General features: G+C 39.2%; 2 protein-coding genes across 6 annotated transcripts in view; one reads left to right on the forward strand and one right to left on the reverse strand.

Annotated features, from left to right (window-relative positions):
• LOC104687971 (cytochrome P450 2J2-like) lies at positions 1–8,643 on the reverse strand. The gene is made up of 9 exons (XM_010397255.4): positions 8,473–8,643; positions 7,298–7,460; positions 6,640–6,789; positions 5,071–5,231; positions 4,013–4,186; positions 3,637–3,778; positions 2,791–2,978; positions 2,517–2,658; positions 1–777 (listed from the first exon to the last, which is right to left on the reverse strand). Exons 1-9 carry the CDS (start codon positions 8,641–8,643, stop codon positions 599–601), a joined length of 1,470 nt encoding a protein of 489 aa, XP_010395557.3. The 3' UTR covers positions 1–598.
• LOC104687968 (cytochrome P450 2J2-like) overlaps positions 5,666–24,186 on the forward strand; it is a 21,082-nt gene continuing 2,561 nt past the window's right edge. The window contains exons 1-9 of one of the 5 annotated variants that reach the window (XM_010397253.4): positions 5,666–14,943; positions 16,295–16,457; positions 17,941–18,090; positions 18,549–18,709; positions 19,361–19,537; positions 20,294–20,435; positions 21,690–21,877; positions 22,283–22,424; positions 23,611–23,827. In XM_010397253.4, the coding sequence (XP_010395555.2) occupies positions 14,752–14,943; positions 16,295–16,457; positions 17,941–18,090; positions 18,549–18,709; positions 19,361–19,537; positions 20,294–20,435; positions 21,690–21,877; positions 22,283–22,424; positions 23,611–23,789 (1,494 nt within the window). In that variant the 5' untranslated portion in view covers positions 5,666–14,751 and the 3' untranslated portion in view covers positions 23,790–23,827. Of the gene's footprint in view, positions 14,944–15,004; positions 15,092–16,294; positions 16,458–17,940; positions 18,091–18,548; positions 18,710–19,360; positions 19,538–20,293; positions 20,436–21,689; positions 21,878–22,254; positions 22,425–23,610; positions 24,022–24,186 lie in introns of those variants that run through there. The other 4 variants (XM_010397252.4, XM_019284598.2, XM_019284599.3 and 1 more) reach the window with 4 other exon arrangements.

The following is a 24,186-nucleotide window of genomic DNA, read 5'->3' on the forward strand; positions in this document are numbered from 1 at the left end:
GTAAGGATTTCTAAATGGGCCATGGTTATGAGAGGCCCCACACTATGCTGGTTTCTGTGTGTGTGAAGCTTATGCTACACTATATAATGCTTTGTGGGAGAGTGAAAAGCAAAGGAATCAACACTGTGTGTGTGTACACTGTTACCTCCCGTGAGAAGATGTAAGAAAAGACCTGTGGACTTGGAAGAGTAACATCTTACTGAAGAAAATTTTATTCAAGCATGCTTACTGAACAGTTGTGCCATTTTAAGAGTGTGATACCTGACAGAGCACATATGCAGGAAACTACTTGATACGGGCCACTTCTCTAAAATCCTACAGCTAATCCACTGCTACTATAAGTGTGAAAATACATTTTTTTTTTTGGAAATATTGTGTGTTTGTATATGCTAAAGACTTAAGTATGTGAGCTTTGGCAAGTCCACTTATTTTCATTTCAGAAAGTTCAGTAGATGAGGTCAGACCTCCTAAATAAAAACACTATTCATTTGCTGTGTTGAGCTACCTACATTTGAATATGATTGAGATAGTGAAATGTGTTTTCAAAGGATCTGCAGTTATGAACAGGTTGAAGTCTCAGCATGTAGTGTGTTGCAGACTAGCGTGGAATAGCGCAGAGTTTATATGGATGTGGCTGCAGTATTGCACCCAAAATGTACTCCAGATTGATTTCCTTCACTCCCTCAGGGAGCTGGAATGTAAATGCCCGAAGGAGGCTGGTAAAGAAGATGAACAGTTCAACTCGTGCCATCTGTTCCCCTAGACATACCCGGTGCCCTGCAGACGAAAACCAAGAGAGTTGGTTGAGTCAAGTTAAATTCTGTAAAAGAATTTCACATGAATTTCTACTGAGCTCCATAAATTCTGTTCATGTAAGATAATTATTTTCTATTTCCTTCTGTAAGGAGAGGAGATGCTTTTGGAGGAGGGAGGGAAGCATTTAACTGAGAAACTGTGCATCTCTGTCAAGTGTTTGATTTGGTGTTTTGTTTGGGTTTGCTTGGGTTTTTTCACCCCTGGAGCATGTATGGGATTCTCCGTTCCCGTTGTTGGTTCTTACTCTGTGAGGGCCATGAATTGCTTCTCAGCTAAGTCAGATTTTAAAAATTTGGATTCCATACACTTTAGAGTCTTGTTTCGGTTGTTGAGAAGGGAGGGGCTGGAGCACTGTGGGATGTGGTTCTGAAGCCAAGGAGAAGGATGGAATCAGGATTTCTTGAACAGAAATTTAGAAGGGTGTATTGGGTCCTTGTAGCCCTAGCACTGTCTGGAGCAGATGTGTGAGCTAAGGGAGTGAAATATGCAGTGATACATAGACTCAGTGACGCATTTTGGCATATTGTTTTCATGGGTTATTCCAGCATATCTATGTATTCCAGACTAAAAAAAAAAAAAGAGCTAGATATTCAGAATATATAAATAATCTGATTACATAATCAGAAAACAACCAGAGCAAATTAAAGACATAGTCCTATTTCAGGGTTGAAATGGGAGCCCAAATTAGCTGTCTCAATTAATGGTCATTTGGTGAGTGAAAGAGGTAAGATGATAAATACCTGTTCTGCAAAGATGATTTTAGGATTTACAGGCAATTTAGGCAAATTGTTTTCAAATCTGGATTTACCACATTTAATCTGTGTGTTACTCAGTGTGCTCTTTGCTTTTTCTCTGCTAGAAGTGTGTAATAGTGTAATGTCACAGTAACACAAAAAAAGCCTCAGCTGTTTCCCAGTGGTTTTATTGGGAAATTTTTGGTAATGATACCAGTTTCCTGTTTTGTGTTGCTTTTTTTCCCACAATCTTTGTACTGGGGAAACTGGTAAACTAGAGAAACTTGCTAGAATTGTTTTATACTGTTTTTTTACTCTTTTTTTCTTTTTTTCCCTTGCCATATCTTTGAATCCCTGTGTTTTACACTGTAAGTTAGCTAAGTTGTACATTGTAATATGCTTTTGAAAAGTTACAATTTTTTTGGTTGCCAAATAATATTCTACTGAAAATACTGGATTTTGCTAGTTTTCTACAGATACAAGAAAACCTGGTGCTAGACTACTGAGGTAGGATTTAGGAGACTGAGGTTTCATTTCCTACTTCTTCACAGATTTTTTTCTGTGTATTTTGAAAAATCACATTACTTTTGTCATTGGCCTTTCTGTTTGTAAGGTGAAAATAAATCAATTTCCTGATTTAAGGGAATTACCTTGATTTAACAGGGAATTACCTTGATTTAACACATTAGGAGATACAAAGCTCAGATACCTTTATGGTAGGAAGCCTATGTATGCTGAGGAAAGAGCATTGTGTCTCCCAGCCATACTTATCCTCTGTTTGAATATATGAAAAATACAAATGCACAACAATATTTGTGGATCTTACAGTAGAAGACCTGACTTTAAATCTTTGTGTCAAATACATTTTTATAAATGTATGTTTTTAAAATCTTAGAACTTAGAAATAGTGTTTTTAACCTTGCAGCAAAACACAGCGAACAGGAATATTCAAGGTCAGGGTGTTACCTGCTGAGAAAGGTAAGAATGCCTCTTTGTTCACAAAGTTGCCTTCTAAATCAAGGAAATGATCTGGGTTGAACTTCCAAGGGGTTGCCCAGTGCTCAGTATCGTACACCACAGAGTGCAGATTTGGCAACACAAGTGTGCCCTGCAAGAAACAGCAGAGATCTTGTTTCCCATGCGTGCTTGATTCTTTTTTTTTAGATTTTCCTTCTATGTCATATAAATGCTAAATATTAACAGCTCAAAGATTTAAGAAACAGGAGGGTCTCCTCTGTACCTTTTTAATGTGAAAACCCAGCAGAGTTGTACTCCTCAGGCACTGTCGAGGGACCCCAACGGAGGTGACGTTGCTGTAGCGCAAAGCCTCGTGAATCACAGCATTCGTGTAGGGCAGCTTCTTACGGTCTTCATAGCTGATGACATGGGAGGGTTCCAGAACAGCCTCTATCTCTCTTTGAACCTTTTCTGCAGAGAAATGAAAATATCTTTTTTTCCCCCCTGCTTTTTCCCAGCAGATTTTTGTATGAGAATGTTCTGTAGGAGGGAAATAAATTATGTTGCTATGAAATGCATTGGCGTGGGGTTTGACTGCTGTGTAGGTTTCAGTTGAGCAAGTGCATCTCCCCAAAGCATAGGATGATGTCTCATTTAAGACAGATCCTACTTGGTGATGAGGGTAGTACAGTTCTGTGTTTCAAAAAATGGATTAAAATTTGAAATGGCAGGTATAATTTCCATTGTTTATAAGTATGCATCAGATCAGGTATCTTTAAAAAACCTTTCCACTTTGAAGGTTAGGAGGAGGCTAGGTTGCATATGAAAGGTCTTTAACTTGTTGTTCTGTCTTGCCAACCCCTTCTAGTGAGGTAAAACAGTGGCTACTACTAATTTCTGCTAGTTTTGCTGGTGAACCAGACAGGGAAGCACCTGTTTGTTTCATTTATTGACCTTCCATTTTCTAGATCTTAACTGCTGATGTACAGCATCCTGTATATCGTGATGTACATCATTTGTGTGCACAACTGAGGGATTTTTTGATGTCTTGCAAGTGGTTGAGCTAATTACACTGATGATGTTCATTATGATGTTGAATGGAGTTCTCTTTGATAGTGTTTTTGCTCACCTTGTATTTCTGGGTATTGTACCATGTAGAGCAGTGCCCAGAGAAGGGTTGTGCTTGTTGTTTCTGTCCCTCCCAGCAAAAGATCAACCACAGTCTGAACCATATTGTCTTTATTGAATGTAGAAGTAGGGTCGTCCTTGGTCTGTAGGGTATATTCACAAGAGGACTATGAAATGGATAATTTCAGACATTTCATCAGTCACATAGAAACTGTCATCGTTTGATGAAAACAGTGAGCAACCCACCAAAACAAACACCTTCACTGCTACACAAATAAAGTGTGCATGTAAAAATCCTTTGGCAGTTACTGAAACAGCAGGTGTTTGTGGTAGGCATTGAAGCCAAGGAAGGGAGAATGTGATAAACAGATACTTACTTTTGTTATTTGAGCCAGGTAGAAGTCAATGAGATCCTGTGGATCACCTGTGTTCTGTCTCTCATGAGCCTGGACCTCCTTCGTGACTAAACTGTGCATGAAGTCGTTGTATGCGAACACTTCCTGGTGAGGCCCTGGGAGACAGTGCATGAGCCATGGGAAAGCATCGTATAGCTGAGGTGTTAAACAGAAAGCAAGGAATGTGAGATCCCAGTTCTGATTCCCTGATAATTGTGAAGTCACTGCAACAAATGGGCAACCAAATTGGGATGAGGGGCAATAGACACAAGTAAAAGAGATTAAATACTGGGAATGTTATTATATTTTACTTTTCGGATCATTACCTAATAATGTATTACCTGATAATGTAACAGGGGTTCTGAAAATGGGTGGGTAATTGAGTGCTGAATCTGACTCACAAACAGATTTTCTCAACCTTGAATTTTTTACTGTAATTTTTTTAGGCCTCCCTGTATGAAGAACCTGATAGTCTTTTAGAATGCCAGTGTGCCAAAATCTGCACAATTTAAGCAATAGCTAGGGTTTCAAGAACTTAAAAAATATTCTTGATGTGATGAAGTTGTAACCTGTATCTTACAGGAAGGTCAGAATAACTCAGATCTTGATATTAATATGAATTACATGAGAAGCAAGATATCTTTTCAAAAGAACATAAACTTGAAGACTTAGTTCTTATTAACTGCATTTCTGGATTTGCAAGACTAAATGAAAGTTAAATTTTAGAAGTTGCTTTCATTTTGAGAACTAAGAAATGCACAGTGTTCTGCAAATGACTTCTCATTGGAAATCTGTGAAAATCACTGATGATCTAGAATTTTAACTTTAGGACATGAGTTACAGACATAAAGAAGGATTAGAAGCCAATAATGACATATAGAAGGTGTGTATTGATTTATTACTTCACTGTAGCTTGTAGAACAATGGTACATTTGGAAACGGAAATGTTTGTGAATAATTGTCACTGACTTTTAATTTGTTTTGACTTGTCAAGTGCAAATGCACCTTAAGGAACAAGAACAAGAAAATTAGGTTCTTACCCTGCCCCAGATAGTACCTTGAAAATAGATCACAAAATAAATAGCTTTGATGAGTTTGCTGAAAGATTCATCCTCACTGGAGAAGCGATGACCAAAAACAACAGCGCAAATGATATTTGCAATTGCACGGACGATGGAAGTGTGGGGGTCAAAAGGTTTGCCTGTGAATATGGGAGGTGCTGTGAGAACTTCTGAATAGACTACAACAAGAAAAACGAGGATGACTTTTTTTTTAATGGTTAAAACAGTGGGGGATCAGACTACTTTTAGATAAATTTCATGTAAATGAAGCCTGGTTTAATACATATTAACTGCATGAATTGTAAGTGCAGGGAATCTTAATTTTCAATCTGCTCTTTACTCTTGTAAAACACAGTGATTATCAGTTTTGAGAAGACAAACATAAAGTCTCTTTTCCTTTCTCTGACTTGTGGTCTGGGCTGTATGGAAACACAAACAATTAGTTAGAGCATATGCCTTCAAATATGGAGGTAGATATTTAAGTTTGGCAGTTAAAAACCAAACCAAAAAACCACCCCCCTCCCCCCCACCCTCTCCCCACCAACTGCCAAAAATATTTTAGAGTTTTATTTTCTTAGTTTTGCTGAAATGACTTGTCTCTTTTTGGTTTTCAAGTAGCAACTTAACAATCCAACCACATATGTATTTTTTTCCCACAGACTGAAAAGGCAAAGCTCATATAATAGGGTGGAAAACATCTGCCATTGAAAAGGATTAAATCCAGAAAAAAATAAATTGAGTACACATTTCAATGGCAAGGACAACTTTTGAAGTATACTCCTATGGAAAATGCATCCCTGACTTCAGTCCGATGCTCTTGGTTGTTCTTGGAAAGAGTAAATACATTTATTGAGTTTAAAATTGAGAAAAGATTGCATGGTAGGTGAAGATTTGGGCTGTACAGGAGGGACTCAGAGTATCTGGTTTTTTTCCTCTCCTACATTTTAAAGATGTGTGAATGTGTTGCTCTCGGAAAAGAGATGGGCCTAGTCCAAGGAGAGTTGGAGAGAGACCTCAGGCAACCTTTCTGTGTTTTCACATCAGTATGGAAAACGATGTGGATGAGGGATTTGGCTGCTCAGAATATTTATATTTAATTGCTTTATTTTGGCAGCTTGCTAAAATTCTATTGGTTTCTATTTCATCTAAATCTTAAAAAGAAGTTTAGCTGGATAACTGAATGATACATTCCTTGTGCTGGGGTTATTTCTCTGCCAAATCCTAAAAGTCTGCTGTCCTAGAATGACTTGTAGCAGGTCACACATTGTGTATTTTAAGGAGGGTTTTTCTATACTCCTTGAGTATAAGAATTATTACCAGCTGTGTTGATAATAAACATTTTTTAAACTCTCCTTATTTAAAAAAAACAATTTTATACTACCCACTGTGCAGACAAAACATTTTTTGTAAAGAATGCAGTTAAGAAGCCAGTGAAAGTTCTACTAATATCAAAAATATCTATATTACTTGTAAAAATGTATTGTGAAACTTTTACCACCCTTAATATTTCAGGAAGAGCTCTAAGTGTTGTTCTTCTAGTGAATTTACCTTTTGTGTTTGCAAAGATGTCCACAAGGTGACAGGCCTCTGTTTGAATTTGACGCTCCAAATTGTTCTTACCGTGTGCCAGGCTTCTTATAATTGTCATGCCAAAGCGTCTCTGTTGTTTCCAGGTGTGGCCATTTGTCAGGAAAATACCTGAAAAACACAGAAACACTTAGTTCATTGCTGGGAAGGGAAATCCTTTCACTTCAGAAGGCAAATTTTGATTTAGATTAGGTTATATTTCACTGACAAGATAAAATGATTTTAGAAGCTGGGATTTGGTTTCTGAGGACTTTATGACCTCGGGCTGCTCATAAATGTGTCCTTGGAAACTGAGTGAGTTTTGGTAAGGACAGAACAACTTTGTTTATAGATATCTTCTACATGAACAGTCCTTTGGTTTAGAAATGATACAATTGAAGGGCAACTTCTCCAGGCAAGTATTCCTTTGGATCTATCGGGAAGGAAAAAGACTGAGTGATGTGCTTTATACAACAAGAAATTTTTGGTTTTTCCTTAACATGCTTAGCTCTGCATGAAACATTTTTGCAATGAAAGCCCAGTTATGCCCTGCTACAGCAGTAGCTGATGGGTGTGCACGGGAAAACCTCTTCCTTCTTTACACCTTGCTCCTGCCTCAGTCTTGTGTAACATCTTATACCTTTCTCGCCCATCATATCTCTGTAGAAAGGGGTGAGAGGTCTTCCAGAAACTTCTTCTGAGTGGGTGACGATGCCATCTTTTACTGCTTTGTATCCATTCAGTACAACCAGAGGTGTCTGTCCCATCCACAGAGTGTAGATGTTTCCATAGATGTTGGTTAACTGAAGAGTTGATAACAGGAAATTCATAATTATAAACCAGGGGAAGCATGCACTCAAATATCAATTTATTTAAGGGTTTTCTACTGTTGTAACTAAATCCCTTTGTCGGCATGAAATTGAATTGCGTGTTTCAGAAAAAAAAAGTCTTTCTGTTCTTAGTGTGCTTTGGGAGCAGAACATAATTGCTCTTTATGGAATAGATGCTAAGGACATCTCTCAGAAGAACACCTCTGGAAATTTCACTGCAAGAAAAACAGCAGGTTACTCTGTCTGCTCTGAATCAAAGAACAAATGAATACAAGCAAAATCCCCGAGCTTTTCTCTTTATTTTAATAATGAGCCAAAATGCTAACTTAGAAAGAAAGCAAAGAAATGTTCTTGCATTCTTTTCTATAGCTTCCACAGGATTTTTCTTATTTTCCTCTGTTGTCATTCATCATATCATGCTTATATTTTTCCTTGCAATAGTGGGAAGCAAGTTCCTTACTTTTTAAAAATAATTTTGATTGATTTATAAAGCAGTCGTGCTGTGAACATAACAGCAATCAGATTTTCCTGCTTTGTTTTAGCAGTAACCTGTTTATGGCAGACAAAAAATCCTTTTACTGTGAAAACAAGGAAAAAAAAGAGTCTGTTTAGAGTATGTGTTTGGTCTTCTAATGGAGGTGTTCCAGTGACATTGGTGTCAGGCAAGGGGAGCTCTACTAGAAGTGGCTTACAGGGCTGGATATCAACACAGAAACAGAATGACACTGCCAAAGAAATACCATTCTGTGACAGTGCTCGTGAGAATGTAACCAAAAGAGAGAGGAAAATAGCAAGGACTAAAGCAATGTTGGGGTTTATTGCTCAGAAATATTTTTAATAATGCAGGGTCCTTAGAGTCTTTGAAACTGGCTGGTAATCAAGCTTAAGGTTTAAAAATTAACATTTTAGGCTGTTCCAATGCAACGTACAATTTAAGTTAAAATAGATTCAGACTGATTTTCAACCATAGAGATTAAATAAATACCTTACTGAGAGTTTCTCGGCGAAGTTTGAAGTCCAGCAGCCACAAATTTCCGATGATGGGGAGAGGAACTGGTCCTGGAGGAAGCTGGGTACGCATCCATTGCAGCTTTAGGAGCTGCAAAATCAGGAGACATACTACCAGAGCTATAAAAATCTCAGTAATCCCCAACATTTTATCAAAATTTGAACTTGTCATTGGGTTTTGGCTTTTCTTGGTCTTGTCTTTTTTTTTTTGTATGACTTCTTCTGAAAATTTGGATTTGTGGAGATGTGTTTCTTCTACTGAATCCAAACTCTTTCTGAGGATATACCTCCTGTAGCCATCTCTCTCTGACAATCTACAGTTTTCCCAAGCTGAAGTCCTTAGAAAACCAAACTATGTGATCCTTTTTAGTCTGCCAAGCCACACCCACTCTTTTTTTATGATCTGTAATTGTGATCTGTCTCTTTTTTCACTTAGACTTTCGTTTCCTTTTTAGTCTTGATACTGGGTCAAAGTGCCAATTATTGAACAGTTATCCTAGGTTATCAAGAGTTTTGCATAATGGTAACAGCTCAGGCAGTTTCATGTAGTTGAACATTGAAATGCATTAGTTATTGTCATTCTGAAATACTACAGTTATTGTACGGTTTCTTTGTAGAAGAAGAAGAAACATCTACACAATACCCGAGGACTCTGAGGTGTAAAAGAATGAATTCATACATCATAAAGCTAAATCATTGTCTTTAAAAAGAAAAACAAAAGATAATTTAATAATTTGGAGAGTATCTTGTTTCCCCTTTTATCAGATTCTAGGTTAAATTATATTAGGTGAACACTAGTGAGAGTGTCTTTTTCTATCCATCAGATTGTATGACTTGTATTTTCTGATTTTTTAAAAAAAACTTAATTTTATGCTAAGTTTTAAAATCTTCTGGTGCAAATTTTGGAGGTGAAACAATGCACAGGTTCTATTTGATCTGTGGAAAAGAACAAATAAATGGAAGAAAGAGGCAAAACTTTTAATCCTTACTTTTTATTTTTGTGGACCCCGAAAGTTTATAGGAGAGGTTTGTACGGGTGTGTAGCAAGCTCTAACCTGACACTTAACCTTTCACACTTACTGATATATTACACAGTATTTTTCAATAACTTGTTCAAGAATCCGGCTAATGCTGTCTGCGAGTATAAATTGGAGATTAAGGAAATCCATACAATTGCACAAGTTGCCTGTTTCAAAATTTTATCATAATTTCTCTGAGCAGGCTTGCTGAATTTTTCAGTCTGCCCTTTTCAGCTCAAAAAGTTTCTGCAAAATCAAGATTATTGATTGGAATCAATGTCGGTTATGATCCTGAAATATAAAGGTTTAATGCTGTGCACGGGCTTCTTAAGAACTGAATTAAACTTCAAGAAATCGAGAGTTACAGGTGTGGACACTCATTTCAGCTAGCTTTCTAATGAGTTCAATTTTTTTGTGTGTGGGAGTTAGTAAAAGAAACGTGTTAAATACAACCTTGCATTGTTCAGTCTTGAAAAAAAAAAGGTGTAGATGAGAATTTGTTGGTTTGGTTTGGTTTTTTTTTTTTCCTCTAGTGGATTGTAATAACTTCAGGTTCTGACAGGAAGCCCAGGGGCAGTTTTGGGGGCTGCAGAGCAGCAGTGACATTGCAGCATTTTCTTGCCTTACTTTCCTGAGCAGCCACCACTTGACTTCTCTGTGCAGTTCCATGCACCTCTTCTTCTTTAGTGTGCTGCATGTGTGGATGCTTTTGCAGGAAGCGTGGAAGTGGAGCAGCCATCAGAGGCCAAAGAGCAGGCCTGCATGCCTCTGTTATCTGTTTAGGTTTTTTGGGCAGAGAAATGGAAACAGAAAAAATTGATAAGCATCATTTCCAGCAGCATGTTTCTATGAATCTTACAGTTCAAGAGTTAAATAGACAAAAAATGGAGGGAAGTAGTTTGAAATTCGATAACTTCTATGGTTTTGTCAGCCAGTTCTGACAGTTCCATATGTATATCAAAAGTTGCAGTGTTACTGAGTTTTGCTATCGAGCAGTCATTTATCCACCCATTTTTTCAGAGTTTGATGCTATTTGAGACTTTAAAATGAGTTACCTGATGAAAATATCTAAATAACTTCACTTGCTGTTTGTCTACATCACAACTTCATTTCTTCATATGTTTTATTTCTCGTCATTTCATTCAGCCAATCCTGCCTGGTTAAAAGGAAGTGAGTGCTGTTCTATTTCTTATTTGTGCACAGAATCACTTTTTAAATTTGCAAGTTTTTCAACAGTTAAAGACCCCTGAAAGCTGTTGATGCTCACATACCCATCAGTGAGGGTATGATTTATACACTTAAAATTACCAGAATTAAGATGAGTTAAGCCTTGAAGTTGCCTATTAATAACAGTGATTATGATGCAACTTAAGAAAAGAAAACAAAAAGGAAAAAAGGCTTAATGTGAGAGAAATCTGGGTCAAGCTGAGTAAGTCTGGACTCACCAAGAGGATTGGGCTGAGCCTGACCCTTTGAACTCTGTGGGGAGTGTGTTTTCCTGCTGCTAGGTGAGAGCTGTGGGCAAGCTGAAATACAGTGAAGCAAAGTCATTTCACAAAAGCTTGGGCTGGAGCTCACAAAGAGAGAAAAGGCAAGGAAGCTGTTTCAATACTGCATTTTTTAATATTTTCAGTATACGTGAGCAGTAGCTCTTCACATAAATCTTGCTCAAACTCCTCTGACACAAATACTATTGCAAGAGCTGCATCTCCAATTAAGATGACAGATATTGTTTGGTTGTTTTGAGTAGATGAGGAAACCTGCTTTTGTAATGAGGGTTTCAGGCCATAGGAGTAGGAAGCAAAGAAGAGCATCTTTAGGAAGGTGTGAAGCAAATGATGAATGTTCATGCTGGGGGTGGGAAGGGTTCCTGGCACACCTCTGCCCAGAGGGTGTGTCATCTGCTCTGGCAGAAAATCAGGGCTTGTTTTGTGTCTGTTGTAGGGACAGGCTCAGCAGGCATTGGAAAACACTGCCTGGTGTTCTTGCTGCCTGGCCTGGCCTCAAGCTAAACAGCAGAGGCAATCTAAGCAAGTTTTGGGGTTTGTTTGTGAGTTTGTTTTTTTCGTTGTTGTTTTTTCCCCCAGTGGAGACACTAATTTGGATTTTTCATCTTAGCTGTCCCTTCCTCCCCTGCATTGCCTGATCTTTCAAGAGCTTAATAACAGGAGCAGTTAACTGGTTGGAGGCATCAGAATTTTTCTGAGGGAAGAGAGTTACACTGACACTCTATGTCCAGGCAAGCACTGAGAGAGGGAGAATGTGGCTTAGAGCACAGCTGGAGTGAACACAGGACTGGGAAATGTGAGCAAAAGAAATTCCCATTCTGTGCTTCTGTTCAGTTCAGGAAAAGAGAACTTTGCTTACATGCATTATAAATAAAGTTGGGTGGGTTTTTTCCTCCAACTGTCACTGTTTTGTTGCGACTTGAAGATTGATGAACTCTTTAGGTTGCATAGACAAAGTACTGGAATGGGACTTGAAACTTCAAATTTTGTTCCTAGGTTTGTTCATAGCTTCTCTGTGACTCTCATGAACTTGCTTTATCTCTCTGAGGCTAATCAATCCTGAAGTTCACTTTTCCAAAGAGCTTGAAGGTTGACTAATGAAAGTCAAGTTGTAGATGGCAGGTATGACTGTTTCTGTTCTGTTCTTTCCCTGTATTTTCTTCCTGCTCCTCTGGTCTAAAATCTTCATTAGAAAATAGGGTTTTCTGAGCTGGCTAAACGTCTTCCATCTCTGCGAGGAGCTCTTGTGACAGTATTTGTCAGATAATAATGAGTAAGACTTGCATGGAGAGGTGCTGCTCATATCTAATGAAGGTATTAGAACCAAGAAAACTGATTTTCCCCAAAAGAACTTGCTTGCAGAAAGTGTCTTTGTAAACATCTGCCTCTACCTGCTTGATCTCACAACTACTTTATTAGTATTTTAGTCCTTAATTTGTGCACCAAAGTCCTACAATTCGTGCACATAGATGGAGTTCATTTAAATTCTATCACTCTGCATTACAATGAATTGTAACATCCATCACTTTCTCCTCCTGTTAGTAATACATAGTCATCCTAATCATCTGAAAGTAAAGCCAGTTGGTATATCTAATCTTATAGAGATTTACCAAGTTTTTGGCATCACTGACATGCAGTGAGAGCAGAACTAAAAAAGGCAAGAGCTCAAGCTATAAGGAAGGAAAGTGACTGCTGTAAACGTTCCTCTTTTTGTTTTCCCATGGTTTTTGTTGTTGTTTGTTTCGTTTGGGCTTTTTGGTTGGTTAGTTTTGCCTGTTTTGTTGTAGTGCAGTGCTATTTAGGTGAAAGCAATGCAGACCTTACACAGGTGCTGTGGTGCTGTATGCCCTGATGGTGAGGGTGCTACCAAGGCCTGGTGCCCTTTCAGTCTCCCTGGTTTGTGGAGAGCTGTGTAATCTTGGCAGTGCTCTGCACTCAGCTGCAGAGGAGCTCAACAGAAGCCAGAATTTCATCAGTTGACCACAACACATATCCATTTCTCACTGAAGTGTCAGGAAGAAGTAATTAATGTTGTACAGACAGTTTTACTTCTGGCATTTCCTAATGTTTGAGTATTTGCAGCCTCAGCATTCTTTTTGACAATTTTCCAGAGCAGTATCTGGTAGTCCAGATCCTGCACCCGGAATGTCAGAAGTTGTGGACAGAACAGAAAATTTGAGGTAAGACTTGTTTGAATGAATTTGCCAGGACAAAGGTTTAGAGATAGCCTAGGACCAACTCTTCCTTTCATGCAGGTTACTGTCCTGACTGATTCCTGAACACTGGAAGAAATTTCTGGAATCCAGCTCAGATTAATTACTGTGTGAGAAAGGATTTTTTTTTTTTTTTTTTTTTTTTTCCTTCTTTCTCCAGGGATGTGTTCTTGCCCTTGTCAACAGTGGTTGAGATGGGTGCCTTGAATGCTACTGAAGAACTTGGATGAATGAATAAAATGTGAAAAGAGCTTTCAAAATGTGCCTGATGTCGTTTCTGCCAGCTGATATGTAACACCAATGTATTATGCAAGTGGAGTTGCGAGGATGAGTTGAGTTATTTTTAGACTGCAAATATTGAGACAGAATGACAGCCCACAGGGATATCTCTGCTGTGAGAGGAGCAACAGCCTCAGAGAAAGCACAGGGCAAGACAGGAGAGATGTGGTGGAAATAGCAATTAAGATCAGTAATTGCCTTCTTGTGTTCCTTTTGCAGGGCTATGTATATTTTTGGGCAAGCAGTCAGCACACAGGGACTTCTTTGTCTTCTGCAGCCTTTTGCAAGTGTTTAGATTCACCCTGTCTGATGGAATTAAAGACACTCCTTTGGGGGGGGGCACTGTGCAGCTCCATCCCCATAAGGTCTGCTGTTCTTCTAAAGGCAGCTTGGTACCAACATCCCGAACAGCTTATTCTTCTGCTGGCTGCACTCTAGAAATCTTCTAAGAACTGCTCCTGTTTGTAGGGATGTTTGTTTGTTTGTTTGTTTGTTTTGTGTTGAGGAGGTCTTTGCATGTCCTGCTTCAGGTGCTGTGAATTAAAAATAAAGCGAAATATTACAGGCTCTGGAATTAATTCTGCTGAGCAGGACTCCTGCTACTGAGGTAAGGCAGGAACTAATTCATGAGGCCTAATAGGGAACAAGAACTCAGCCCCAAAATGGAGTTTGATGTGAGGTCTGTTACACTTTTTGCCAACGGCACTAGTTATGTTTGATTCTTCACTGTGCTATTTGCAGTTCATCTGTATTGTTTGCTGTGAAAACTCAAATTACAACTGTTCATTGATCTTGGTTCCCAAGTCTGCATCTGCACCCACTGTTGTACAAAGCTGCTGGCTACTTCCTTTTACCTCTGCCCTAAGAATGCTACCTGATGAGTGTTTCTGCCCTCATCTGACAGCTGCAGCTTTGTACCTGAGCTCTTGGCATGCATGTAGTCAGTATTTTGAATGACACCTTCCATCAAACTGATTGCTCAAAGGGATGTTTCTGGCTGAGGTTCCCACCTTCTCTGATCCAGCCTCTGCTGGATCTTAAAATAATGGTGTCTATTAGCATATTGCAGCATAGTGATGTATTAAATAACACTTAAGAATGGAAATACTCCTCATTTTCTTGTATCGGGAAGAGTGGTAGGAAAGAGGGAGGTGAAAATTCAGAAATCTTCAATGTGACAGGGAAGAGTTAAGAAGAACAATACAGAGTCATTTCAACAGACATTCATAGCAGTTTTATGATACGAGTTTGGAGGTGTGAAACGATGATAAGTGTAATTCTCATATCCTTGGTTTTGTTTCTTCTGAGTGCGCAGTTCCTGAATCTGCAATGGAAGAGTCGTGGATTTCCTCCTGGACCGACCCCATTTCCCATCATTGGAAGCTTCTGGTGGATAAAATTTAGAGCTGATCATGGGAGCCTGGAAAAGGTATGTATTTGCAGATGTGAACTAAAGAGCTATTGAGGCAAAACCTGGAAAAAATGGTGATGGTTGTTGATAGGCTGATGTGGTAACAGGGAGAACTCAAACCTGAGAGAAGTTGAATTGTGGAAGTGAAGTGCCTAAACAAGTTAAGGTAAGAACTTGCAGACAGTCTAATTCATATAGCTGATATGTGTGCAACTTAAACAGACCTGAAGTTAGTAATTTTGCCTCAGAAAATACTTCTATTTTTAAGGGAATCTTTGGCCTTGAAAGAAGAAAGTGATTCTCAGATTTCCCATGACAGGCTTATATTGAAAATCTTTTAAAACAAGGTGTCTTGAATTCAGAAGATGCAAAAAGCACACCAGGATATCTTCTGCTTCTGTCATGGGGCAGAAACAATATTGTATCCCATATGCAGCCAAATCCTTTGATCTGTTGTTTCTCTGAAGTCCAGTCTGGGATGTGCTCTTTGACATCCTTAGTTTATCCGCAATGATGGGGAAAGGAAAGATTTGATGGGAAGAATTAGGTCCATGCTCAGTCTGTTAATACAGAGTCTTGCAGTTTTCACCATCCTCCACCGAGCCAAAATGTCACAAAAGAACCCAATGTGTTAAAATATTTTTCAAATTGCTACCTTTCCTTCTGTGCTAAGTACAGCCTGCAGGTCAGAGGGTACCTGGCTGCAGCTGAAGGGAACTTAAAAGACTATGATGCTAAAATTTTCTGATGGGTACATGTTAATCACTGTGAGAGGAAAGAGCTGTACTGGTTCTTCATCTAGAGTCAGGGACTTTGTCCTTGCAGGACACCAACAACATTGCCTGAGAGCAGTCCCCATCACTACCCAGAGATGGGATCTATGCTTAAGATGCCTCAGTTGACAGTACTTCAGTATAAGATGGGAAGAGTTCCTGCCATTGAAATGTGCAGTACTAGAAGGAGAGTTACACCTGGAATTTGTAATTTCAAGAAATGCTGTTTTTTTTCTGAGGGAATGAAATACGGAGTTGAAAAATGTAACCAAGAATGGGCAGGTGAAATTTCCCACGAAACCTTGTACAGATCCATAAACACTCAAGGGCATTTACCTTACTATTGGTATCTCAAAGGTAACCCAGGGCAAGTGTTAGGAAGGGACCATTTGCTCTTTCATTGCTGACATTTCTGTGGGTGGTGTGTTCCCAGGGAGAGCCCAGACCCTTCCTGTGGAAAGCACCCTCACCACAAAACACAGCCACTGTCCCTTTCCACCTCCTGAACCCCTGAGCTGGAAGAGAGCAGCCCATTGTGTGTGTGTTTGTTGATGTTTCTCCCATGGGTATTTTTTTGGCATTGATCTTACCTGCAGCTGGCAAAAACCTATGGCAACATCTGCACCCTGTGGTTGGGTCACAGACCTATGGTGGTGCTCTATGGGTTCCAAGCTGTGAAGAAAGGTCTCACCACCAACTCAGAGGATGTTTCGGGGCGACTACAGACCTATGTTTTCAATAAAATGGCAAGTGGAAAGGGTAAGATGTTCGTGTCTGTGGAAGGACTTAATCCTTGACTTTGTTTCCTTTCATGTTTTTCTTACTGAAAAGCCCTTAGTTGCCAACTGACTTTTTCTGTCTGTTCAAGGTGAATCATATAGTTCTGTAGCTTCACCCTAAGTGAAGTCACATATGTATTTCAGAATCTTATCAGAGCAGCACAGTCTTGTTTGTCCATTCTTAGTGCTGTCAGCATGTCCTCATTTGAAATAATCTGGAGCTCGCAGCCTCCTCTGCAAGCTGAGACTAAAGTAAATCCTTATGCTCCAGTTGCTTGTTTACAGCAAAGGTTACTGTAAGGAAAGCATATACAGAACTTTGGACAAACACTGGAGCTTTAAATTTATTAGCCAGATTGTGGATGCAACATATTCATGTTCAGAGCTTCATATTGTGCTATCACAGACTGCTGAATCACAGTGGGTGGAGACTAAAGACAGTGCTGTGTTTAAAACAGAAATAACTTTTTTCCAGCAGCCTCTAATCCAGAGAATATACAGTAGATGCCTCTATCCTCAGGATTTGTTTCACATGAACTACAGTCTGGAAAGCTTTAATTTGTGATACTAGCTAATGTAAGTAGGGAAAAACCACTTTAAGGTGTAGAGATGATTAAGTCTGGGGCCATTTCAGCCCATTTGGAAGGATCTGTATTGCCACTTTTTATCTGGGTGCTGTGGAGAAAAGTAGCTGGGTTGTGACAAGTGCCCTAAAACTCGCAATGTGTAGCAGAGATGGCTTTAACAAACAGCTGCAGCTCAGCTGCAAGTTTGTGACTCTGCAACACGAATGCCACCTGCCTGTCCCTGGTTCCCAGGACAGCAGAAGGAATAGGGGAGAATTATCCCAGTCTGTAATGAAGCAGCTGTTTTGGGGAGCAAGCTGGCTTTTCCAGGGGACGTGCGGGCTAGACTGGTGGAGGAAACTTCCTCACCAGGCAGATTAAATGATTCGTGTTGGGTGGTTTCTGCTAGAACACAGACTCACAGCAGAGCAGCCTGGAATTTCTTTCTGTCCCACAGGAACTCGAGTCCTAAGAAGCTGTTTGCAGATTGGCTAAAGCCTGTTTTTCCTTCTCTTGTTTTGGCTGGGTGGTTTTTGCCCTGGCTCTGTTGTCTCCCCAGGAGGGACCTTTCCAGGATGAGAACTCGATATTGGGTGTAAAGAGCCTGGTAGAACAGGATCCCCCAAAGGCTAGAGACAGATGCTTCAGAAAGAATAGGACTAGGGCTGGAAGGCAGGTGTGTGAGTCCAAAGATCCAAGTGGGTTTTTTGCAGGGGTGGGAATATCTTAACCAAGGTGTTTTCTCTGCCTCTAGCAACATTCAATTCAAAGAACACTGCCATGATGTGTCTCTCCTCTTTGAGTGACAGCAGGATGAGAAAATGACTCTTACTGTGTTTATCATTTACAATTGTATGAACATTAATATGACATAAAATTCATGCTTGATGGCTAAAGGTATCTTGGTCTCAAATGGTCTCATCTGGAAACAACAGAGACATTTTGGAATTGGAACTCTCCGAAAACTGGGAATGGGGAATAAAGGAATGGAGCGTGGGATACAAACTGAGGCCCGTTACCTGGTCGAGTTCTTCAGAGATAAAGCAGGTATGGCATGGCCACAGTGCTCGGTGGGCTGACACAATACAGAGTCTGCTCGACTCTAAGGATAAAGACTGCTTTTGTTACAGAGTAGAATGGATTTGGAGCACTCCTTGGATTTGCAGTGCAAGCAAAACTGTGCAGTTGGACCTCAGCAATTTGTATTTTAGGATCAACACCAAGACTGAGATTAATTAAAAAAAAAAAAAAAAGAGAAAAAGCAAAAAGGAAAGAAAACAAAAAACCAGGGCCAGTAGTTAAAGATTTGAGGTCTTCCTGTCCTCATTTTTGAGTGAGGTTTCTCTTTTGTTACATTTCCTAGTGCATTTTGGGTGTTTCTGTGTAACAGTATAAATATCATAGAGGGCACCTATTATAAAATGTCATTGTAATCTTGTTTTCCCAAATAGCAAAGGAGGTGTGAAGGAAGTGCTTTGGAGATGAATGTTTCTCTCTGTCTGCAGGAGAAGCTATTGACCCTTCCTTCCCCATTGTCCACGCTGTCTCTAATGTGATTTGTGCTGTGGTTTTTGGACATCGTTTCTCCCTAGAGGATAAAACCTTCCGCCAGCTGATTGAAGCCTTCAATTGTATAGTGGCTTTTGGGAACAGCCACTTTTATTATGTGAGAATATTACTTACTTAATATGCAACGTATTTGATTATTGAGCACATTATTTATTGTAATATAATTATATCAGTATGTGTATTATTACAGTTATTGCATTATTGAATAGTGATAAATATTCTGACTGTGAATATGAAGTGGACTTGCAGTGCTTTGGCTTTGACATAATTCAATTATGAATATGGTATTAATAATCTTTATTAAAATACTTGGATTACTGACCTTTTCTGTAATGGAAGCACCAGTATTGTTAAGATGAAAAGATGATACCCAGGGTGAGAATGAAAGAGAATGATTTTTTTTTTTTTTCTGTGTGCTAATGTAATAGGTATAAATGTTTATTAACATTAGATTTATATTTTAAAAGCAGATTATTTTGTTGGTGAATTAACAGGGCAACTATAAATGGAGTTTTGCAGTAAGGATGGCAAAAAATCCAGGGTGGAAAGTGTGCTGTCTTTAATTTGTGGTTTTAATGTGTGTTTATGTGCTCAACATGTACTCAACACTTCTTTTTTGATGCCACAGGATATTTCCTACAGAAATTAATTCAGCAATTCAGCACTAAAAATGTCCGTGCTTTATCTCTATCACAAGGCTTCTCTACAGTGTAACTTACTGCCTCTGTGCTGAATTCTTGCTCCCCAGATATGTGAAACGTTCCCGTGGGCTGCGATGTGCCTCCCAGGACCTCTACATAAAACAAAACTTTCCTGGGATTTTGTGCGTTCCTTTGTAAGGCAGGAAATCAAAAGCCACAGAGAAAAAGGCAGAATAGATGAACCAGAAGATTTCATTGACTTTTACTTGAAGGAGCTAGAGAAAGTGAGTAATTAATGCTGTACATGACACAGATCCAAACTTAACGTGTTTCCTGCCCCTTCCCTGCAGTTGTCTGTCCACAATAACATTACTGCAGAGCTCTGCAAGTGCAGCTTAAAAACTCTGCTGTCAAACTCAAAATATGAACTTTGAACAGTTAGTTCAATAACTTGTTCCAGAAGTACACATTATTTACATTGGTTTGTTATCATACTGTGGACCCTTAGTGAGGGCTGGGTAGTAGGGAGGACCTTGAAAAGGTGCAGGTATTTTGATGGCTGTCTAATTCTGATTCTTTTTGCCTTATTGTATTATTTTTGGCTTTGTAGTGCTGTATGAGTATCATGACAATCTTAAAATGTTGGCAGTCTCTGCTCTGTAAAAAGCATAGATCTTTAAAAGGATAACATTATATATCAGATAGATTGATGAAATCAGCAAATGTGCTGAGAGTGGCAAGGGTGGGATAAAACTACCTTGAAATATGTTTTTCTGCTGTGGAAGTTAAGAGAAGTCAACATGCCACTTTAGAAGGCAGCATAACAGGGCTTATACACCTGACATTTAACAGCACCTGTAATGCAACAATATCAGGGTATTCATTTGAGTAAAGTCTTTGCCTATATCTGTGTTCTGCTCAAGTACCTGTATTTTCTCTGTCCTTTAGAAATATTGTTCCTTTAGATGCAATGATCACTGTCTGTCTCAGTGCTGTTACGCAGCTATACCCCATGTTACCTTTCTCATTGATGCTTGTAGACTAAAAATGTCCCCAATTCTACATTTGATGAAGACAACATGGTGCAGTCTGTGTTTGACCTTTTCCTGGGTGGCTCAGAGACCACAGCCACCACTCTGCGCTGGGCTCTGCTCTATATGTTGATTTATCCTGACATCCAAGGTGAGTTGTAGACACAAACACAGGTGTGATTCAAGTAGAACAATTTTCTGTTATACTTTTCCCCCTTTTTTTGGCTAAGATCAAGCATTTTTTTAAGATTAAGCTTTGTTTTTCTTTCAGATAATTTTTGAGCTTTGCTTTTAATAAGCCAGTGCTGTAAAAAAAATTTCAGACAAAGATTTAAAAATAATTCCAGGATATTCAGCTTCTGGTGCTGTATTGGGTCTTGTTGATTTTTGTCAGATTGTTTCAGTATTTTAAGCATATAATGGAGGATACAGTCAGGCTGAAAACACATGAGGTGAAATAAGAGTTTGGGTTAGGGAAAAAGTGATGCTCTTCTGGTATCCAGAATGTGTAATAAGGTTATATTATTTGAATTCATTAACTGAGACATCAATTGTATTTCTGTAAAATAGATATATTTATTCTAATATACGGGAGTGTTAAACAAAAAAGGAAGACAATAATGGGAAGACAAAAAGATGACTCAGAAATTCTGGACAAGAGCGTAGTAGTGCACTAGTTTAAAGTTTTTGGATGATTTGGTAGAGGGTTTTCAGAGGTGATGAATTACTTAGCCAAGTACATGTTCTTGACTCTCAGGCTGAGGCCTAGAAATTCTTCTTATGCTTGAGGTGCTAGAATCCTGGAAGAACAGAGCCCTGTGCACACACATGCATTTCAAACTCTGACAAATTTTAAAGAAAAAAACCTCTTTTTATCTTTCTAGCCTGAATTTTAAGTATAAAATCTGAGCCCAAACCATCTGAGACTGTATAAGGTGTGTTAGTTACTGAAGCTTGGTTCACACATGGTGATGGTTCAGTAATATGATCCTGTCTCAGTTCTCAGCATTACATAGATATCAGCTTGATGTGATGGCTTGCTTGCAACATCCTCATTAGTGTGCTGTCAGTCTGTATTTACCTGGAGTAAAATCAACAGCTTAACTGAATTGATCTCTTAATAAGATGATCTTTTTATATTTAGTTTTCTCTCCCTCCTTTAAATATAATGCTCCATAAATCTGTTGGGCTTGTGGAAAGAGGGTCTGAACATAGAACCTATCAACTAGGAAACAGAGTGTAGTAAAATCATAACTAGCTGGTTGTATAAATGTGCTTACACTTTAGGATATGGTAAGTATAAATTATTTTTATATTGTAGTTTTTCTCTATCACTACTATACTCCAAAAAAGAAATGAAAGCTCTGTTGCATGCAAAACAGTGTTCTTAAATCTGTAATTTTAGAGAAAGTCCAGGAAGAGCTGGATGCTGTTCTGAGTCCCTCCCATCTCATCTGCTATGAGGATCGGAAGAAGCTGCCCTACACAAACGCCGTGATTCATGAGATCCTCCGCTTCAGCAGCATTGTTCTGATCACAATTCCTAGAGAAGCTGTGAAGGATACCACTGTTTTGGGGTATCATGTTCCAAAGGTACAGAAATCCTTCTATTCTAATGTGGTCTTTGGCCACGAGTAAAGGTTTACCAATAAATCCATTCCCCTCCAGCTCAGGACAGGAAGATCATTTCACTAGATTTAGGATAAGGTGCTAAAGAACTGCAGACCACACATTCTGTGGCAGTTGCTAACAGACTGGAAAAAGAGACATGAAGGAATACAGCAGGAAAATCCCTGAACCCAAAATACTGAAGTTTCTTTGCTTATTTATTTTTTGAGAAAAAAACCCCTCAGAACCCTTGAGATTCTTTTTTTCCCCTAATTATGTAACCTTTCATTGCTGCTGCCTCTCCATGTGCACAATTATAACTGGAATCTGTTTGTGTCTTTTTCTTGATGTGTGAGGGACAGAACTGTGCCAACTGCATCTTCCTTTCAGGGCACTCTAATTATGGCAAATATAGACTCTACTCTTTTTGACCCTGCCTATTGGGAGACCCCTCACCAGTTCAACCCTGGCCATTTCTTGGACAAGGATGGAAATTTTGTGACTCGAGAGGCCTTCTTAGCCTTCTCAGCAGGTGAGTGTACTGAGAACCAGGTGTATTGGTTAGATGAAGATCTGTTATTTCTTTGTGGAGAACGCAAAGGGGAGTGTAACCCCAAACTAATAATAACCCCAAACTGCAGGAGCACATGGTTTTCCCAGCCCAGAAAAACATTTGACTGCAAAAATAAGTTGTTTGGTAATTGTATAAACACTTGATCTTAGATTTTTATGAAAATGCAGAGAAAATAAAAGGAGTAAGGTCCCAGAATTCCCAATCGCTTGGGGACTCGAGTCCTTGCACTGTTGCCCTTGGTCCTCCTCTGCATATGCCAGGTTAGTGTATTACAGTGGATATTCTGTGACAGGCTGCTGTGCTGGAGCTGATTTATTTTGTATTAAAAATTCAGTATTTATCAGCACAGAGAGATGAATGGAAGATCCAGAAGCTGGATCAAATACATCCAGAAGGCTGTGTCTTTCCTATGGAGCTTCTGGAATCACTGTTTCACCAGTGTGTGAGTTTGTAGAAGCTTAAACAAACAAAAGGTCTTGGGGATCATGCCAGAAGGGAATAGCCTGGCTGTCAGAGCCATCAGCTGAGATGTGAAAATGTCAGGCTCAAGTTTCTGGTCTAAACTGGGCAGAAGAGGAATTGGTTTCTCACATCCAAATTGATCTGACCACTGTATTTCAGAGTTTTTCACTGTCTCTGGGAATTATATCCTGGACAGAGTTAATTGATAAACTGGGAAGAGATTTTTCTTTAACAAGTTGTTTTCACTAAAACTATTATGTAGGAAAATGTTTCATCAGGTGTAGAATGTTCTCTGTCTTCTGATTTTTCACTGTTATTAGGGAAGATAAGTCAGCCTGTAGTAAGTAGAAACCGTGAGGAAACCTGAAGATGCTTTCTTGTTGTTTTTATTTAGAATCAAAAGACTGAAACCCCTTTCATAAAACTGGGGAGTCCTATAGATTAGGAAGCAAGAATGAACTGAGAAGCATCCCTGGTATGTTTTTCTATTATCTGGGCAGTTCCTGCAAAGATGGATTGCAGACATCTCAATTATGAGTCCAGTTCAATCTGAGAGAAAACTGTCAAATTCAGCAAAGCTCTTTGTTCCTTGATGAGCAGTGCTCCTGTGAAAAGCTGGGAAACAGGTGCTGGTTACAGACCTTGGTGGGGACTGACTTCCCTTTCCCTTCACCCTTTGCAGGTCACCGTGTTTGTCTGGGAGAGGTGATGGCTAAGATGGAGTTTTTCATCATCTTCTGCAGCCTGTTGCAGAAATTCAAGTTTACTGTGCCAGAAGGAGTTAAGGAAATCAACACAGACTTTATCTTTGGGAGCACCATGAAACCCCATCCATACAAGCTCTGTGCAGTTCTGCGCTAGGTTGCTCTGTGTTTGATATTTAAGAGGCACAGACACAGGTGTGGTAGCGTGCTGATATTTGTGAAGCTTTATAGTTCTAATTTTTAGCTTAAATTCAGTGCAAACCTATCCTTGTTGTGTTACATGTCTGAGAAGCCAGCCCTGAAAAATACTCTGGTTTTCTTATGTCTGGAAAGTGTCTGTACTTTTTTTTTCTCTGCTGTGTTACAAATGAAATAAACATAGACAATTATTGTGCTGTCTAGTCTTACTAGAAACTCAGCAGAATCTTACTGGAGGGAGCAGGAACATCAAAGCCAGATTCTGAGGAGTCTTCCCACACATTCTCAAATCCAGAGTGGTGTATGGGAATGCTGTTCCCAGAGGTGGTGGCTCTGGGGATTGCTGGAGCTCCCAG

This window comes from Corvus cornix, chromosome 9 (genome assembly GCF_000738735.6).
Source record: "Corvus cornix cornix isolate S_Up_H32 chromosome 9, ASM73873v5, whole genome shotgun sequence".
Classification (NCBI taxonomy): Eukaryota; Metazoa; Chordata; class Aves; order Passeriformes; family Corvidae; genus Corvus; species Corvus cornix.

Bases quoted from the DNA above. Each gene is read 5' to 3' on its own strand.
- LOC104687971 (XM_010397255.4), bottom strand. From the start codon at position 8,643: ATGTTGGGGATTACTGAGATTTTTATAGCTCTGGTAGTATGTCTCCTG. The intron at 7,461-8,472 runs GTATTTATTTAA...TCAACTCTTCAG, and splicing joins GCCGAGAAACTCTCAGTAAG to TTAACCAACATCTATGGAAA. The intron at 2,979-3,636 runs GTGAGCAAAAAC...ATTTCTCTGCAG, and splicing joins ACAATACCCAGAAATACAAG to AAAAGGTTCAAAGAGAGATA.